This window comes from Aphis gossypii, chromosome 3, assembly GCF_020184175.1.
Source record: "Aphis gossypii isolate Hap1 chromosome 3, ASM2018417v2, whole genome shotgun sequence".
Classification (NCBI taxonomy): domain Eukaryota; kingdom Metazoa; phylum Arthropoda; class Insecta; order Hemiptera; family Aphididae; genus Aphis; species Aphis gossypii.
In genome coordinates, this window is record NC_065532.1 from 46,711,695 (window position 1) to 46,732,624 (window position 20,930).

Here is a 20,930-nt window from a genome sequence, read left to right on the forward strand (position 1 = left end):
TTTTGATTTAGACATTTGATGTTTTAATTTTCACGTAATTTTCATATTTTAACGATGATTACTGATTTTAATACGGCGGCACTCGGTTATGAGTAATAAGTCATGAGTTATAAACTTACCATTAACCGTTTATAAAACGTTGAAACGGTAGTCGATGAAAACCTACCTGTACATATTATTACAGTTATTATATCATTGTTGGTTATAAATATTGTTCATAAGTTACATAATTTATTATGATAAAGACCACCTGTGTATATTAAAATAAAGTAATATGTTATAGGAAGGGCTTGAGATGGCTCAGCGAGGGCTAAGCTCTTCTGTCCCATTTACACCCATGTTCTCCTCATATATAATTATCATCGTCCGACTAATTACCCGTTTTTTCCATGGGCGTCAGTTAATTTGCACAACACTACGAAATCAAAATTCTTTGAAAACTCCGTCTTCCATGCAGCTCCAGTCTATGATATTTTCTGTGTTTTCGAAGTAAAATATCTCAAACTATCGTCACAACAGTTATAAGCACAAAAAAATTAATTTATTTGTGTATAGGTAACTAATATTGTCCGGGAAAATAATATAATAATATAATTTAGTATCTATATATTTTAATGTAGATTACAATATGCATATTGTATGATTATATTTCTTATAAAAATATAGACGCAATTTTTTATACAAACAGTAATTAGACATTTGTCTGAAACAAAACAAACAAGTACCTACCTACAATTTACATAAAACATATAAACATATTATTATAATATAATACATAATACATTATAACGAACAATATTAATGAACGACTCGCAACAACTCCCAATTAATTTGTCTATAAATGAAGTTTTTTACTATATAAAATTTAATATTTTTTAACATAATTCACTACTCTCACTATGCGCTATAATTTTACGCTCGTAAAACTGTCTATATTGTATAATATGTGTCGTCGGTCTATTCGCGTGAACGTCACGCGATCCATAACATCATATTACGGTCCGACCGTTCGACACGACCCACGACCCCGTCGGAGGGACGAAACGGTTTTTGGCGGTTTCGCTCACGTCCGCCGACTTAAGTCCACAGCAGTAGACTTCGCGTCGAGCACAGCCACAACGCCGCCGCGGCCGCGATCAAGACAAACCGAGTGGACGCGTCCACGGCGCCGGCGGAAGTTTCGGCCGTCCACGTTTTGGACGGGTCGTCACCGCCGGGTGGTGATGGTGACGGTGGTGGCGGCGGCGGCGGTGGCGGCGTCGTGTCTTCCGACAAACCGAGTCTGAGCACGGCGGCCGCGGACCATTCGCCGATCGTCGAATAGTGCGAGTCGAACCACGCCAAGTTGGTGTCCACTCGGTCGCGGTAAGACGCGTCGAACCGCTGCCTAATGCGTTCCGGAACCGAAGAGTTTTTCCTCAGGTCGTCGATCTTTCAAAAAAAAAAAAAAAAAACTTATAAAAATTATTAAAAATATAATTAAAAAAAATTATTTTTCAAGTCAAACACACGCATATTATCGATTTGGGTGGCGTAAATTCTCGTATGAAAATAAAAATATAAAACGGTCATCCGCGATCGTTATGGTAATGGGGTAATTATCGAGGGTATTGTAACTTTTGAAAGTTTGACTTCGGCGGATGGTCGGAGTGTACGAAACGACCATTGAACCGTCCTCCGTGCAGATAAATTCGAGTGTATACCTTAAGTATTTCATCGTCGCGAGCCACCCGGGAAGCCAACAGCGCGTATATAGACGTGGCGACTTGTTCCCCGTAGATTACTTCGTTTACGATGCGATCGAGTTTGGTGGTCAAGAACTCGATCATCGCCCCAATGCCTTGTGGCGTCGACGCCAACGTGCGATATATCACCCTAAAGTCTTGTGGCAGAATCGGGCCGTTGTACCCTTCAAACATGAAGTCCAAATACCTATATGAAAACAAAAAACACTTTTCGTCGTCACGATAGCCATCAATTAATATATTATAATCTGTCGGTCGATAAAAGCGCGCGTCGGAACGGCGACCGTTACGATTTTCGGTGAAAAACAAAACAAAACCGATATTTTTCACTATTTTTGTGTACCGCGTCACTATATTTCGCGGTGTAATATTTACTTCGACAGTTGGACAGGGTCTTTGGAACAAGCTAACGCCAACTGAGCGGACTGTCGATCGGATGCCGACTCGGATCGAACGTACACGTCGAGCACGTTGTACCACACTTCCGAATCGCCGTATTTCACTCCGACGCAAAACGCCGCGTCCCTGATGTCGGCTGGTATACTGTAATCAAATATAAACAAACGTCCATAGATATAATAGACATTATACACACGACCTTCGTCTTTGTTATGTGTATAATAGTGCGAGTAAGTCAAATCCCGTTACTTTTCGCCCCGACGCCATTTCTGGAAGTAAGTCGAAGCCGATTTCGTGCACTGCTCGTTGTCCAGCTTGCACGCCCAACTCGAGAACGAGTTCCAGCCCGTGTTGACGGCGTGGTCCGTGCTGTTGAGGTTTACGACGAGATCTTCGGTTTTCGAGTATATCAATCCGGCCAAGTACCCCACATAAGCCTACAAGTGTACGCGGTTCAATGACACGTTATGATTAATATTATGTTTGTATATTATATACATAATTATACTTGTTTAAAGTCGTAATTTATTACTTCGTTATTAACCCTTCTAAACACTTTATAATTCCGATAAATAATACTCGGAAAACGAATAAATCAATAAAACAATACAATATCAGAGTCGTGTCGAACCGGTAGTGTCCACTCGACCGATAGGTACTAAAATAGTAATATTTACTTTAAGTTTCTTGTAACCGTTCGGACAACGTCTCATACGGTTCATCAAGTATGAGAATCCGTTTTGAACTGAATACCACGGAACTGGGTCGTTTTCATTTATCAAATATTCTGACAACTTCAAAACCTGTGCATAATCCATTCGGTTCGCTAAAGCTAAATTAAACGCGTCGTCTATCAGCTGAGCCCTATTCAACACGTGTATTTCGTTGCAATCGTCATGCAGCTGACTAATTAAGGCGTTCCAATTTTCTTCGTCGTAATTAACTCTATAAAATCCTAAAATTTGCAATGTTAAAAATATAGGTATATTAATTTTACAACAACTACAATAAATTAAAATAGATAGAAATTATACACGACTTTACCGATTGACTGTAAGTTGAAAATATACCATCCGGTTCCATCTAGATCTGTCAAGACTGTTTTGTTTTCCTTCAGCCAAGTCTTGGGCAAAACGTCGTTGAAATCCTTCCTACTCTGCGTCGTGTAAGTCAGACCGATAATCCATTCTGTCACATTATTGTTGACAGTATCATTAGACCCATAAACCAAAAACCGTTTCTGAAAAATCGTGGCTCATATATTTTTTTTCACTCTTATTATTTTTTTTTTTTTATTAAGTGCGTTGTCGGTATTATCGACATCTACCTGAGTTACGACGAATGTGGAGTTGTCTCTGACGATCTCGACCAACGGGTAACCGGGCTGCTCCGTCCAAGACCTCATGAATTCGGTGACGGTCACGTTTTCTCCAACATCAAATTCGGCGTCATAGAGAACGTTTTCGAACGCGTTCCACAGTTCTTCGGGAGTGGCCGCATTAAACCTAAAACGTAATTATACGAATACGATTAAAAAAAAAAAATGTTTCCACAACTCGGAGAGTTGTCCACCCTCACTCGTTATTTTTCAGATATAGGTTCAACGCTTTTTTAAAATGTTCCTCTGTCACCGCGTACTGTAACATCCGGAGCACAGCACCCGCTTTGCTATAGGATATGTCATCGAACATACCCTTAATCTGCGCCGGTGTTTCGACGGAACCGGATATTGCATGCGTCGGGCTTTGGTCAGCTTCCAGGGCCGATTGATGCACTTCGTATACAAACACGTCCTCCAGTCGCCAGTCCGGTTCAACCTGCAGTAAAATAATATTTTATATTATTATTATTGTTGTTATTAATTCGTTTTGTTATATCACTCCAGCCGTCGGTCAAGTATGGATTTCATATTATACCGTTTTAGTTGCCATATATTCGAAATACGTTGCGAAACCTTCGTTCAGCCACAAATAGTCCCACCACGCGCACGTCACCAGATCTCCAAACCACTGATGAGAGAGTTCGTGTTGTACTACTGTCGTCGCAAACTCTTTGTTTTTCGTTTTGGAGTCTTCCGATAACAGTAACAGCCTTTCCCTGTGCAACAATTTTTCGTTTTCATTTTTTTTTTTTTTTTTTAACAATATTTATTAATATTATCTAGCAGAGTACATAATATGCTTTTACTCGTTTTAACTATCTACTTCGTATTTATTAAAAATCGAAATTTTCATCTCTACATGTATTTCAATATTTTCAAAAATAAATGTATACTATAAAATGCATATACACTTTTCGAGTGCCAGACATTCGTCGTTTTCTGAGTGTACATTTTTAAAACGTTTTCTTATAACTAATACGAATAAAATACACAACTGCATAAAATCACGTATGTATATATTATGAAAGGACAGTAAGAAAATGTAGTCAAAAATATATAGTGAGTGAAAAATATGGTTAAATACGTAACTTTAATATTTCATCTATTACCTGTATGTGTTCAAGCCCCAATTCTCCATCGCACCTGCCGCGAAATCCGGAATCGCCAGCAAATCCAATTTGGGCAAAGTGTAATCCACTCCGGTGAATTTCTCCATCGCTTCGAGTAGTTTAGGCGATTTGTCCGCAATATATTCGGCCTGCTTCACGTAACGCCTGTGCGTGTATATTCCGATGTTGCGCGTTTTCATGGCGTAAAATTCGCCCACGAAAAACGCCACCAAGTACGTGGAAATCGGAGGAGTCTCCATGTAATGATCCCAGTACATGTCTGTATTTTGTCTGTAAACGGGCCGAGAAAAATACTTAAATTATACGATTTCGTACATTGATCGCGGTGAACTCGATTATTGACAGATCGTAGAAAATACAACAATATCATATTACATTATATAATATATACATATAATTATACGGGATAGATGAATGAAAACTGTTTTTCATTTGAATTTCGTGATTAAAACGTTCAGAAAGAGCTTAAATATAACTTTTAGACACACAGTCGAACAAAAACATAAATATCAAAGTATATGTATATGCTTACATTTTAGTGGAATTCGACAAAGGCATATTGGACAGAGATATTTGATCTGACCGCCTTTTGATGGACACGGTGAACGGTGCTTTGAGCGCGGGTTCGTCGAAACAGGGAAATGCTTTTCTTGCGTGCGTAGGTTCAAATTTTGTCACGGCCAACCATCTAAAACCACAAAATATATTTTATATAACGTTCGTAAAATTAAAAGCAATAAATAATCGCCTCGTTACACGAGTGGACCAGTCGTGCTTTGAAATTTCACACCGCCCGTTAAACGATATATTATATCATTATTATTGGTAATATATTACACCACTTCAAACCATTATAATAATAATATGTTTTTTATCAATTCGATTAGTATAAACATACTGTAATTTGTTATGTATATTGTATATGCTATATTACCTACACTCTATTATACGGACGACGACGTGTGAACAAATTTATTTTATACCGCGTAATATAGTAATAGTTTTCTCGGCGTGGAAATCAACATAGTCGAGTTTATTAGATGTAAAGTTAGGAAGTACTAAGATATATACATAAATATTTATATTATTAAACTAAGTTAATACAAAAGTTCAAACAAAAATATTTCTGAACTATTTGAAAAATATGTGAAGCATACTGCGGGAAACGGTAATAAAGAGCTTATTCAAAACCTTATTCGATTAATTCTCTTTGACGTTTTCTAAAATATAATATATTATATATCATGCGCGTCTTAGTTTGGAATGAGACATGAACGAATCATAAATACTACTGAATACAATCAATATAGGGAAAATATTAAAACTGGACATAAGTGTATAGATATAAGACCACACCAAAGTGAGTATAAATATAGGTATACATAGTATTCACCTTGATCAGTATAAGACAACGTTAGTACTTATAGTATAATATTAACGTCATGGACGATACGCCCGCCGTAATAGAGAGCAGATACAATCTGGCTACGTCGCACAAAAAAAAGTAAGTAAAAACGATCCCGATCGTAATGCGATGAAAAGTTGGTTTGGAATCGCGTATTGCCGTTGATAAAAATTACATGGTTTGCAAATTAAGTGTGTGCCGAATAACGGAATAACTATAATATATATACTCATCACCCCGTATTGGTAATTAGGCCACATTTTATCCACCCGCGTCGTATTCGATAACGGTTTACATTTTATTGTCCGGAAATCACAAAACTATACGCGATTATGTAAAGTTCATTATAACGACTTTGCCGCGACTTCATGATGTTAAAAAAAAAAAAAAAATAAGATCATTTACTCGTATTCAGGTCTATTTAGGTCTACCCAACTTCAGATATAGAGCCCCGATTTCTAAATGGGTTTTTTTGAAAAAAAAAAAAAAAGCGTAAAACAACGCATTGCGGCCCCCGATTTCCAAACGTTCCCCCAACACCAAATCCGAAACGATCTCGAGTAGTATACGACGACGTTCGCTAGTAAAGTTACAATATTATAATATCACGTCGGTGGTGTTCAGGTATACTTGGTGACGTTGCCTTCCAGGTACGAACTCCTGTAGTAGCCCGACATGTCGTCCCGGAGCGGCGCTTGGAAGTCGACGGCCACCTCGTACCGCCGTTCGGGTAACAGGCACCGGCCTTCGAGCGTGACGATCAGCTGTTCGTCGTCGTCGGCCAACCACCGGTCGGCGACCGTCAGCCGCGTGCCCGTGTTCACGTCCGTCACCCGGACGTCGGTCACCCGCAGGTCTTTGGCGTTGAGCACGATCCGGCACAGCTTGGGCGTCACCTCCGAGACGATGGCGATGTCCACGCCGCCCGAGTACGACAGGTTGTCCATGTCGGTGTCCACGCGCAGCGCGTACGACACGGGCGTCACGCCGGCCGGCAACCTGTACACGCCGCCGGCCGCACCGCCGTCATCGGCGTCGGCGGCCACCCCCGTCCGGTACCCGGCCGCGGCCCTGAGCCCGTCGGCCACGTTCGAGCGGTACGACGAAGCGGACGAGCCGTCCACGTCCGACTGGCCGGCGGCCGCTGCGAAGAACAGCGCTGCTGAGAACGCAAAGAACGCGTGACGGACCATCGTCGAGTCCTGACTGATCGCCACTGCCGCCGCCGCCGCCACCGCCGCCGACGGCTCGGCACGGATATCGCGGCCTGCGATAACGACGTTAATCCGCGCCGTTTGCAGATTAGAATAATATCATAAATATAATAAATAAATATGAAAATAGTGCGTACGAGTTTCGACGTACTTTGTCGTCACGTTATTTTAATATTACATATTTTTTGTTTACGACGACACCGATAATAACGCGATATAATATGATGGTTTCGCAATATTTTACGCTTTTACGCTATCTGTGCTGCTACGTAGAGTGCCAAGTTTAGGGGGGAACTGCAAATTTTACGCGTGACTTACCGCCCATATAACACACTGATCGATAACGTCGTACTCGTGCGTCGTCGAAACTATAGCTGGCGAGTATATTATGCTCTCTGAGCGACCCAAAACGCACGAACGCGCGTTTGACAAAAAAATTTTTTAAAAAAAAAAACCCAACGTACTTTTTTTCATCAACAGTCGAGTAAAAAAATATTTTAAGCACGACTATATAATATTATAATCATCTGATTTATAAAAAAAAATTCAAGTTTAGATCCACATAACTATATTATGATGTTTATTCGATATAATATAGATCGTAATGGTGCGTAGGTATAGCGTATCGAGCATTGAAATTTAGAAATATATGTGATGTTTTAAAACGCCAAATTTGCAGACACCTCGAAATATTATTATTTCATAGAATAATACGCTAGTATTTTGTACAATATAATAATATTAAATAATTTTTAATTGTACTCCGTTCCTTCCGTGAAGTATAAAAAATAAACTCGCATTAAATTCACAAATATGCAAATAATGTTATAATATTAATTACAATGTTCTCGGCAACCTTTAAAAAAATCAAAATAATACTAATAATTACCAGATGATAATAATGTATTATCAGCATTATTGCGTATTATCGTTCATAGTGTAACGCATATTATACAATTTTTTTCAATTGCGGCATAAAAAAAAATAATAATAATAAATTAAAACAAAAATTACAAAAACTTATTAATATTATATTAAAAGTTGTAATAGTAATTTTCAAAATTGTACGTTGTTTGTAAAAAATATCATTGACATTGATGAAAAAACACAATGAAACACTCTGTATAATGTCAAACCTAATCTTACAAAAATTATTGGCAGTATTTATGTCAATGAAAATAGAACAACAAATGATATGTACACACTCAAAGATAATGCGTTAAAACCTGTAGCTCCTCAAAAATACAACATTTTATAGTTTTATAGCACTTAAATTAATATATTACATTAAAAAAGCGCATAATCGTTTTTTGTATCATGTGTACGTTAAAGTTTTGTGTATACCATCCAAATGAGAAAGTAAATTATTTCCACATGTTTTAGAACCCAATAACAAAGAATTCTATAAAATTATGTAAATTATTATCATTATATTATTCACTTGCCTATTTATGTAACTCGAGTACCTACTTAGTTTTTAAATCTAACCTTAAATGAGCAAAGTCAGAATTCCAATAAAATTGATTTTTTATATAAAATATAATATTGGGTTTACCAGAAATCAGCAACTTAGTCATGCACATATCCACGTCGATCAGACAGATTTTACTCCGCTTTATCGCAAATCGACCGTCTTGACATATAAAGACGCATATAGCGACAAAATATGTAGCTCGAAAACTATAAAAGGTTGACAAAAATAATATTATCGATTCGATGTTTATGCCTCAATATCGCAAAAATGTATACAGTTCATTAGGCCCATTTTGTCTTATTTTTTGCATCGAATGTATTGTTACATTTCGATCGATAGATATTCTAATTCACTGCAATAGTACTCAATATTACTTTCTCACAACCAATATCAGAACAAAAAAAAATATGCCAACATCATCGTCTCGTTTGTACGTTTTCAAAATTAATTTTTCCGTAGTTATATGCGCACTTATAATAACGGGAGTGTTGGGATAGGATAGATTTCGCAATACTCGTGAAATACCATCACACCGCCATGATAATACTTAATCCGAATGATAAATATAGGTATTATTGTCAGTATAGTTGATCGTCGGGATTATGTTTAGTAAAATAGTAGGTAATGTATATATTAACGCACATCGAAGACTTGAAGTATTAATAGTAATCTCAAAATTAATTATATCTCCATTCGCAATTATTATTATATACTTACACATGCTCATGCCGTGAGTTTGTTCGTGATACTCAAATATTAACGCATAATAATACTGATACGGTACAAACACCATATAAGTAAATACTACCATAACCATATACTAAAACGGCCGTTCTCACGGCCAAAATATGATTGAATAATGAACAAGTGTTAGGCAAGGAAACGCAACACGCATGATAACACAAACACATATGAATGATGCGAGTTTCCACAAGCAAGTTTTATATTAAAGCCGAGGGAAAACAACACGGTTAGCATCTAGCGACCTCATGAACGATGTCAGTTTCACTCGTCCAACGGTACGACCAGATCCAATGACACACGTACAGAGGTCGGTCAAACCGTATAAATACGGGTACACTGACCGACCAAAGAACAACTCTTTCTCCACACTTCAAGCCATCAAGACCTGCGTAACAGCACACCTTCGACGGCCAGAAGTAAGGAGAAGCCACCGCGTGTATTTACGAAACCAGCCATAACCTTCCGACGACAACTTACGACCAACACCGCCGAATCAACATCTACACCGCTCGTCCATAACCCGGACATCCAGAAGTCGTCGTGACACCAGACCGACGCTTTCGACGTTTCGGCCAACAGATCCGTGACTGCGGCTTGAACACTGGACATAGAGGAACACCAACTCATTACGAGGCCCATCGTACCATATAGTGACGCACACATAAAAAGTCCCCCCAAGCGCGCCTGCTTAGGCCACGCTACCCGGACGGACCCACGAACCAACGCCACTTACTTGAGCGGGCCGGACGTGACAATCCGTACCTCCACCCGTAATTGTATAACACATAATTAATAATCCACGAAGTGTCAAATGGTCTCGAACCTATAGTCCGTTCGGTCTCGGGTTCGTGAACCATATCCCTATAAATTATTATAATCGATTTTAATTTATATAGAAAAAAAAACAGGTTGATTACTCAAAAAATCGTCAGCGTTATTTTTACACGGAACGGTGACACGTCACAGCGTGTACCGTTACAATACATACCCTATAATATTGTAATATTTAAGGACCGTAACTACAGTTTTCCTAAAAATAGCTTTTATCCGATAGCTAAAAAAAAAAAAACGATATTCGTCATTAAAGCGCATATAAACCTATTATACACGGTTAGCGCCAGACTCGCAAGTTTTTGTGGGTTATTTTTAACAACGGCCTTTAATTTATTTTCTCCTCAAAACGTTCGTCAAAAAATTAAATGACGGCTCGTTTTTAAAAGTAAGAAAACGCGTTGCTAGTCCTTTCACTTTAGCACTTAAAAACGCCCAGGTGTTTCATTTCGAAAACCATCGGGAAAATATGAGTAAAAGAAAAAAAACGACGGGACAGTGCGCGGTGGTGACTAGGCGGAGGAGGGAAGTGTAAAAAATACTCTTCGTCGAATATGACGTCCCTGACAGCAGTGTTCGCCCTCGCTAAAATGATATTTCGAACATAAACAAGGCACTATGCGAACACATTTTTGGACGCCCAACTCTTTTATTCGTATTGTGTAAAACACTTCCTGGTTTGGGCGTGACCTTAGAAAGTATACATCGTAGGTGCATACGCGCATTTACCTTCTTCCCCTATTTTTTCTGCCGTTACATCAAACGCTATTTCCTATTATTTTTTATGAAATAAAATATATACATAATATTAAGTAAATCGAAATTTTAACGTCTTCCGCTTAAAACCGCTTGTCGCTGTAAGATTAAATAATAAAACGAAACGGCGAACCGTTTAATCGATCGTAATATTATGTTAATATGTATCATTATGGTATTATATTATACTGTGTACACGCCGTACGCTCTTGTGGAGTTTCTTGTCCTCTGAGACAACGGTTTGCACGCAAACGAAAAATCCAATTACACGATTTTAGCTGTTCTATAACAATATACCGCAGTGATGTAGGCGAGTATATCATATTATATTATTATAGTTATGCAACGGTGGTAAATGAACTAACAGAATTAATATGTATAAAATATAACATAATATTATGTACTGCAGGTCGAGCTTGTACTGTTTAAGTCTTACGGGCGTCTAAAACGTTAAATAATGTTAAGAATGGTAAAATAACATGATTTACTGGTTAATAATGAATGATGGTAATTAAAACGGTGAACTAGTAAAATCGCGTGCAAGACACACGACGTGCACTTACGACAGCAGTACAATGCGATATGATGTATGTGATGGACGATCGATTGTTCACGATTTACGATTATATAATATTATATGTATGTACGTACATCGTAAGAATTATACGCAATACCAATACGTATAATATTATGGATTTTACATTTTTATACAATTTAGGATGGTTGTCTTACTACTATCATCACTCGTTTTGTCGATAAATTCATTCGTTTTTAAAAATAAGTTTACTTTTCAATGATTTTCAATAATTTGAAATCGATCGTTACTAGACTTCGTTTTTGAATACATTTGTATTTTGTTGTTTTTTTTATTATATTTTATTATCCCAATAATTATTTTGAATAATCAAAAATTAAGCTACTTGCTAGTAATTATTAGTTACAACTAGTTATAAGCATTTAAATTTTAGATGAGCGGAGTGTAAAAACCTAACGATAAAACAATAAAAATACATTACACGATTTAATGTTTAAATTAATTAAATTATGTATAAAAAAAATGTATATGAAATTCATTGATTTACCTAGAAAATAATCATTCAGTGATGAATTAAAATATAAAAAAAATGTAGATATATAATACATCTACATAGCTATAAAAAATACATCATGTTCTCGGGATTCAAAATGCGTGAAGATGAATTAACGAAATGTTTCTCGTCAAACACCAAATGTGTGGAGGAGTATCAGAATAAATATATCGTACTGGTCCAATGCGACATCAATACGAAATGTATAGTGATCTTTAAGTTACTTTGACGACTACAAACGTATCAAATTTAAAGTCTCTGTGTCGTTTTTTTTCTATTACTGCAGCTATATTGTTATATCCAGGAGCCTATCTATACGTTTTAGTTTCAAACCGTTTTGCCATAAATCGCACTGTCGTTTCATAGTTTTTTCGTAATTTTCCTGGAAACTGCTGTGAATCCAAACCTCTCTAATGATATGTACCATCTGTGTCCGGTTTTCAATCGATAGGCGAGGCTGAAATAAAAACTTTTTGAGCACACTCTTTTTACACCGGTAAAAGTGTTCGAGGACACAAAAACAAAAAATTGAAATTATTATAATAATAAAATGGCACATCATCGTTAAGCCAACATCGTATTCTACTAGCGAACCTAAAACAAGGATAGATCTATGATTGTAAAACAAATATATATATATATATAAATTTATATATATTATTATGTTCACAGCGGAAATAGTAGGACAAGTATGTTATTGCAGCTGACCAAAAATTAAAAAAAAAAAGTTTAATGTTCCATAAGACTACAACCACACTATAATATCTTTTACAGATTTGACTATAGATAATATTAGATATTAATTCAAGGGTTCAAAATAATGTTGAACAAAAAAAGTTATAGTTAAGACAATATATTATATACCTACTTATATTTTTATAATTTAAAAAAAATAGATTCGATAAGACTAATTGTTGAATTTATTGTACTATGGAAAAAACTAGTTAGTAAAATTAATCATATTCGAAATTTTAATAAAAATTCAATCTTTTTCGTTTTTGTAGAAATTTATAGATTATAAAACATTTTAAAATAACCAATTAACAAATCCAATGAATTCTAACTAGAGTTGAAATAATCTTGATAGTAATATAATACCACGCAAAAACCTATTTTGAGCCCGGTTGAAACCTGTGGGTTGTAAGCCCTGACGCAATTATTCCTGGTGCACAAACGGTTCAACACGAATTCATTGGAAATTGGAATCAGTATGAAATCAGTTGTAGAAATGTTGAATTATTTTTGTTTATTTTTTTCATACCATCTCTCAAATTACCACTGTAGTAAAAGGGTTGTTTACATGGGTACAAAACTGACATCTAACCGTTTTCCACGAAACACGTTTATATATTTAATTCAAATTTACAGAATTCCATAAAATTATTCAATCGTTACGTTCGCGGAACGTATGCTGAAAGTCTCCAGTAGCTATTGAACTTATATTTCTCCTAAACTCCGTGGATGTATTTTCGTAGAGAAAGAGCGCTTTGAAAGTTTCATACGTCACGTTTCAGTCTGTACTGTAGATCATAGTTTGGTGACGGATAATTTTCGCAATTTTCCGAAAAATTGCAAAAACTAACGAAAATTTACTGACCTAACGACAGCACACGTGAGACCAGATCCGAGAAAACTTTTCCCATTATTTTATAACTTTTTAATAATTTCTAGACACGCGTTTTTTGTCAATTATTTATTTATTTCAGTAGGTACCTACTTTATGGACGTGATATAATTTTTAAAAATGTTGAAATTATATTTTTAGCTTTTAAGCATGTACAGAATTTCAAATATGTGTTGATTGTTTTAACTCAATGGCTATATACATTTAATAACGTGAAAAAAATTATGTCCTGTAAAAGTAAAAATATGTTTACATAAAATGTAAACAAGTTATAACAATTTTTTTTTTTTAATTTTTTTTACACAATATTATGATACTATTATACAACTTTGATAATTTAGAAATATTGCATTTATGTTTTCTTAATCATAATCATTGCATTTCAAAAATTATTTCATAAAATGGTCGTAATATGATCTCAATTAAAACTGATTGGATATGCAAGTAGATTTTTCTTTAAATTGAATTAAAAATAAATGTCATTTTTCGGGCATCTATGTGAAACAATCCAAAATCCAATACTGTGATCTTCCACAATTTCGTGATTAATAAGCTGAAATAATATACTACCAGCAATCGCACTGACAATTTAATTAATTATAGCGACACTTTAACTCTGATCTACTTACCTTAGATTATATGACGTTTAAAAGTCAGTTGAGTCATCTAGTCTGGTTGTTCGAACTTAAACTGCCTATGTAAATTGGAATTAAAAATACAATCCGGAATGTTTAACTCCACTTACAGCTCTACCATAATATTTGACATGGTGGTTTTCATAATTTTCACTCTGTGCCGGTATATTAGTCATTATAATCAAATTTAGTGAACTAATTGTAAGATACATCATACAATATGTTTTAAATAAAACTATATTGTAACTAATTATTTATTTAAGCAAAATTAAAAATTAAATTTCAATTTTACCACAAAAAAATAAGTAGTAATAATTTAAATTTATTTCATTTTCCAGTTATGTTTATAAATATTAGTATTTATATAGACCTATCATTAATTGTATTTAACCTTACTTAATAAATTTATGTAGGTAGGGATAATATAATAAGCCATCGTACAAGTCACATTGATACTATTAAAACGAACCCATAACAATGGTGTAGCCAAATTGCCTATCTACAACACCGTGTTACCATTATTTTAATGATAAGTATATCGTACTTCTTAATTTCGGGAAAATTAAAAGGTCGCATCGTACGCATACATTGTATATGCTTACTTAAGTCGATTATCCTTGATATACTCGTTTTATAATCTTATATATTTTAGACGGGTTACTGGGAAGTAGTAATAACAAAAAATATACAATTTTTAAAAGTACATTAAATTGAATTTTGTAATTTCTTACTAAGTTAATAATTGTCTAATTTAAAACAAGTGTAGTCTTAGATGATACAGTATAATATTGTTATTAACTTCAAAGTTCTCTTCGTAGAATTATAAGGTTCATATCGTCTGTTGAGCTTTGAATTATGTCTATAACCCAATGATTAATCTGTAATTTTGACCTCTGTAGACTACGATCGATGTCGAACGACTGAATACACAGTATTGTCATGGTATTAAATTTTATGAGTTGCAAGCGACAAAGTATGAAAAATTTAACGGTGACATTAGTCAATATTAAATTAGAAAGTATCATTGTAACTTTATGATTGGTAATCATTTTATGTCGAACGTTAAAATCGTTTTTAATATATTATTTATAGAATATAAAATATTATTTTAACAGTATTATAATATTATATTTATTATGTCTCAAAATAATATTAAACTAAGTGTTTGTATTTATTAATTCTAATTCGAAGAAAAATATTTAATATAAATGACCTAAATGAACTTACTGTAAACTTTTAATGCTAAATTTTTTATTATTATTTTTTTTTTTTTTAGCTGTAGTTGACCGCACGTCTACACGTTATTATTACAGTTTGAAGAAGCCTTATTATGGAATCCCCCGTATATAACAACACTATTATAGCTGTATAATATTAAATCGATTTATAACCTGGCTTGAGTTCGGCATTACCATAATTTTATATTATATGCATTCTATGCAAGTATACTGTAAATACCAATGGTAATACCTACATTGGATGTATATATATAAGAGTATTATAATAAAACCATTATTATTGATTTAAATAATCAATGATTAAACGACATAATATGTACTTGATGTTTTTGTAATTTTTGGAAAAATTACTTGGCATTATTAAAAAAATAAAACTGTACGATTATTGAGATTTCCGGTGTAACACATATTGATTATTATAAAAAATATATCAAAAAAATTATGCCCGCGTAAATACATTTTTTCGGTGTAAATAGATGTGATTATAATTAATATGTGTTATTAATTTTTTTTTTTTTACTACGATTTCGTGTAACATAATGTACATATTTGTTTAAAATTTAAATTTAAACTAATAAAAAATATAATATCGGATGTAATTATCATATACCGAGTATATATACATACCTACATATATATGATTTACGATATTATAATCGTGTTTGTTAGTCGTTGCGAGTTGTTTTCCTTTAAGTTTTAGAAATTATTTATGCCCGTTTCGATGTGACTTGCGGTGTCCTGCAACTAAAACAACAATCCACAGTCATCGTCCGGTATGCGAAAAACCTTTAAGATCGTGCGGCACAGTACAACCTATTTTTCAAAATAATGATTTTCCATAGATTACCAGAAACACCGCGAGGTCTTCGCGTTATCCGACTTCCGATTTATACGACACATCGAACATATTATTATACTATGTGCTTTATTACACGTGACTACGCATAAATAATAATAATGCGCACGCGCGCGTCTAATATAATATATTACGATTGTGAGTTATTCGACATCGTTCTTCAAAATCACGGGAACAATATATAATATACGAGCGTTCGAGGTTCCGTGTGAGAGTGAGTACTTATACCGGCGGCACAATTCTGCCATCGTGACGTATACATTTAACGGTTTTCTACTGATTATTTAACGACTTTAATTTCAAAAAAATAATGACCGAGATGGGATAAGTAACGTTTATTTTGAAAACGATATCCCATATTATAGGTATGTATACTTAATAGTTACACGACAGACGTACAAGAACGTATGTTATTATGACGATTCGGACCGTCGTAGCTACAGTTGCCAATAATTATTGGAATGTGGTAAAAAAAAAAGAAATAATAATAATAATAAATAATTGACACGACGTGTACAGTTATAAAAATTAATTTTAATTTATAGTGAGTAGCTATATAGACATTTTAGTTAATAAAGTAGCATGGGTTTACAAAAATAAATTTTTGGTTACATAATAGTATGGTATAATTATGTAGGTCCTTCACCGATACGTTTCTAGATTCTGAATATTGTACATGTGACTACTACCGCATCTTGATCGACATAGTGTTTTATAGTTTGAAAGACGAAATATGACGTAAAAAAAAAAAAAAAAACACAAAAACTAAAATCCGTCACAAAAATAAAACTACATCAACTACTAAGTAATATCTCCGTAATATTTATGACGGCTTATGGCGTGGGCGAGTCCTACCACGGGATAAAAATACTATTCAAAGCTTATAGAATATTTAATGGATGGTTCATTTTTTATGTTTTATTATTTTTAAAACATTTTTGGTTAGAAAACAAAAATAAAAATCAATAACCATTCGGATCAGGTTAAAGTTTGAACGCGTGTACAACTTAAATTTGTAAAGGCGATTCTCGTCGATGTATTATAATATTGTGTACCAATCAGTATATATTCGTACCGTGGACAATTTACTTATAGCTTATATGGCTATATATACTATATACATACTATATACAAACATTAACACAGCATCGCATCAATAGGTATTAAGTTTAAACAGTTATAGCTTATTGAGTCAACAGTTTTCGTAAATTATTACACATATTAAATGCATCATATATTATTATTAAAACGCTATTAAGTTATTTATATTACTTAAATATATACATACATAATATGTTATACCTATACATTTGTTTTTAACTTATGAAAAGACTATTTATATACGAGCACTAATATTTAATTTTTAACTTAATTATTAGTTTTTATCTAAGCTTTTAAAAAAGTGAAGTTTAATGAAATGTCAAACTTGAAGTTATTAAAAAGTTCCTGAATTGAATACTATACGAGAGTCAAAAATAACGTTTAACCGGATATCAACAGTAAAATCTACTAAGGTCCCTATAGGCTATAATAATCGACCATCAATCATTATTTCAACTGATCGTACATAAAACACCAAAATTAAATATGTTACTATAAGTAGCGACGATCTGTATAATCATATGCAAGACTCAATAATTATATGTACGGTCAACGTCGTGAGCTCACACAAATCGGGCCGTGCATAATATGGTTAAGATGTTTGTAAAGACAACTAAAAAAATTGTTCATTATTCATTATACTACGCATCACCCGTCAATTCGAAACTACTATATGTACCTACGGTCGCTTGGGTAATGACGAAATTGGCTCTGCGACACAAAACGATTGATAGCATTTATCGGATTATCGCCCATTTCTGACGCGTTTCCTTTTTCGGTGGATATTATTTGTCTGAAATTGAAAAACGCCATATATCGTTATTATCTCCAGGATATATCTCGGTGATTCATTATTCTTTTAATTTATAGATATTTTTATACTTTTACTTGTAATATTATGTTAAACAGACTTGTGGTTAATTTTATAATGTTATCAAGTTATATTTTATTATTATTTTTCGTGTTACTTTTTTGGACCACTCTGTTTATGTTGTGTGTATATAATGGTATACACAACAATTTATATAAAATATTACGACTTATTATGCAGGGCACAAGTTGCGTATTACCCAACACTCAGTGTTTCTTAACCTATCCTAAACCAACCTATAGAAATTAGAGCAAACCTTACTCTAACTAGTCTAACTGGTAGATTAAATTTATAAAATAGGTATATTATCTCGTGTGTGTGTAAGTTCACGAGGCTTAAAAATATAAAATATAGCACATCGCGACATTGGGGTTTTAACGTAAAAAAAAGGGGCAAAACCTGTATAATAATAATATATACTCGTGCGTATACTTTCATCGCGGAAATATTACCAATATGAATATAGGACATATTACGATTTTTATAAATGCAAAAATTACCTTCACCCGAAATATTCAGTGTTTCTCGACGAGGACCACCGATCGAACTCTGCTGTATTCACACGGGTAGTATTCTTATAATGACATCTGCGCCGGCACGACAGGACCGCTGCAGTGTGCGCGCTTATTATTCGCGCATATGCCTACGAGGAGACGACAAAGGCAATATCGCTGGAATAAACATAAAAATAAATACCGCATTTAACGATAATGATGTATAATATTTTATAATTTATGCAAGTATATAGTATAAATATGTTGTCATAATAATATTATCCTGTATATTATCGTGCTTCGTACACTCGCTGCAGCAGTGTATCGTCGACGGGGGGTACCGACGAAACACGAGCGGCGAGCGAACGTATCGGAGTGTATATTATATTATTATTATTTTACGTTAAATATAATAATATTATACCTATGTAAATCGGACCACGTGTGCAGTTATTGCAGTGCGCGTCTTTTAAACGCACGCAAAACGTATAATAATATATATATATATATGTACATTATAATATTATTATAAATCGCATATAGATTAAGCTCGTGTATATATATATATTGTTATTGTCTTAAGCGGTCTATGATAATATTGTGATGCTGTAATAACGAACGGCGGTTGTGATGCTGCACGCGGCCACACGCAAAACGCCGCCATGACTTCTTACGCAATAATTAAAATCTCGCGAAATGATTTATTCGGATCTGCACGTACGGCGGCGGCGGCAACTCCGAGTTCGACTGCGACGATATATATCGGACCACCCCCGTAGTCGTATTATACGCTGCAGCGTGCCGGGCGGAGGAGTGCAGCAGCGTTCACGACGAGTTCCCCGACCGAGTGATGATAATAATAATATCGGTTGGGTTGTGCGCATATATTATAATATTATTGTGCTCGGTGTTTTCGATCGTATTTGTTTTATTTTCTGCATTTTTTTTCTAGTTTGTCGGTTTTTCAAATTGCGGACGAAGTTGTGCGCGTATCGAAATCTCGAACAATTGTTTTAAAAATGCAAAAAAGAAGCATATTAATTTAAAAAACAAATCTTTTTATATTTTTAAACTAGTCATAAAAATGAAAAAAAAAATTGAAAAATTAATTGAAATTAAATAAAGAATTATTTACCATGTATTTCTCAAGATTTGCAGTAATGAAGAATCTGACTCTATTGTCCGACAGAATATTTTTATACATAGAAAACGAAATGTCTACATCCACTGAGGTAATCGGTACATACTTTATACCAGACGTTTCAAATTATAACACTAAATCTTAAATGAGTTAAATTTTGAAACGATCGATATCGATGTTAAAGGCATACTGACCGTATAGGCAATACTACACGTTATATGCAAAACGATAATCTATACGTTTGATACATATTTTAATATAAACAAGCCGATAACGAAAACAATAATAATCTAATATTCGCATTCTGGGTTTTTACACTTCTTTTTAATTCATTTGTTTTTATTGCTATAGCATAATAAACATATAAAAAATCTAGAGCTGAAATAATTTTAAAAAAGCAATATACAGCAGAAAAAAAACCATTTACATAAAAAAAAAAAAAATGGTTTATTTGGAATCAGAATAACGTGAAACGAATTTATGTATAAAAATTAGATCTCTATCTCACATATAAAAAAAAGAAGTATATGCTTTAAAATCCGAGCCCTAATTATATGTATTCATAGTAGGTGCCTGGTGCATAGACCTTATAATTATAATATTTAACATATTATTATAATATGAATTAAATAAAGAATCATTCATCTATTTACCATTTACAAAACAAACTGTAGCCCTCTAGGTTTTTTAACTATTTCGTCAATAATTTTTACAACATCTAATCTTATGTTGTCACGAATGTAAAACTTTATAATCCCATTCAATCTAGACTAAAATTTATAATACTTATAATATTCAAAATG

General features: G+C 34.1%; 1 protein-coding gene across 1 annotated transcript; it reads right to left on the bottom strand.

Moving 5' to 3' along the window:
* Positions 1 to 591: 591 nt before the first annotated feature.
* Positions 592 to 7,284, bottom strand: LOC114129370 (aminopeptidase N-like). The gene is made up of 12 exons (XM_050202722.1): positions 6,691 to 7,284; positions 5,188 to 5,343; positions 4,635 to 4,925; positions 4,061 to 4,241; positions 3,723 to 3,961; positions 3,472 to 3,649; positions 3,189 to 3,384; positions 2,822 to 3,099; positions 2,394 to 2,581; positions 2,121 to 2,288; positions 1,704 to 1,932; positions 592 to 1,431 (listed from the first exon to the last, which is right to left on the bottom strand). Exons 1-12 carry the CDS (start codon positions 7,251 to 7,253, stop codon positions 1,078 to 1,080), a joined length of 3,021 nt encoding a protein of 1,006 aa, XP_050058679.1. The 5' UTR covers positions 7,254 to 7,284; the 3' UTR covers positions 592 to 1,077.
* Between the last annotated feature and the right edge of the window lie 13,646 nt (positions 7,285 to 20,930).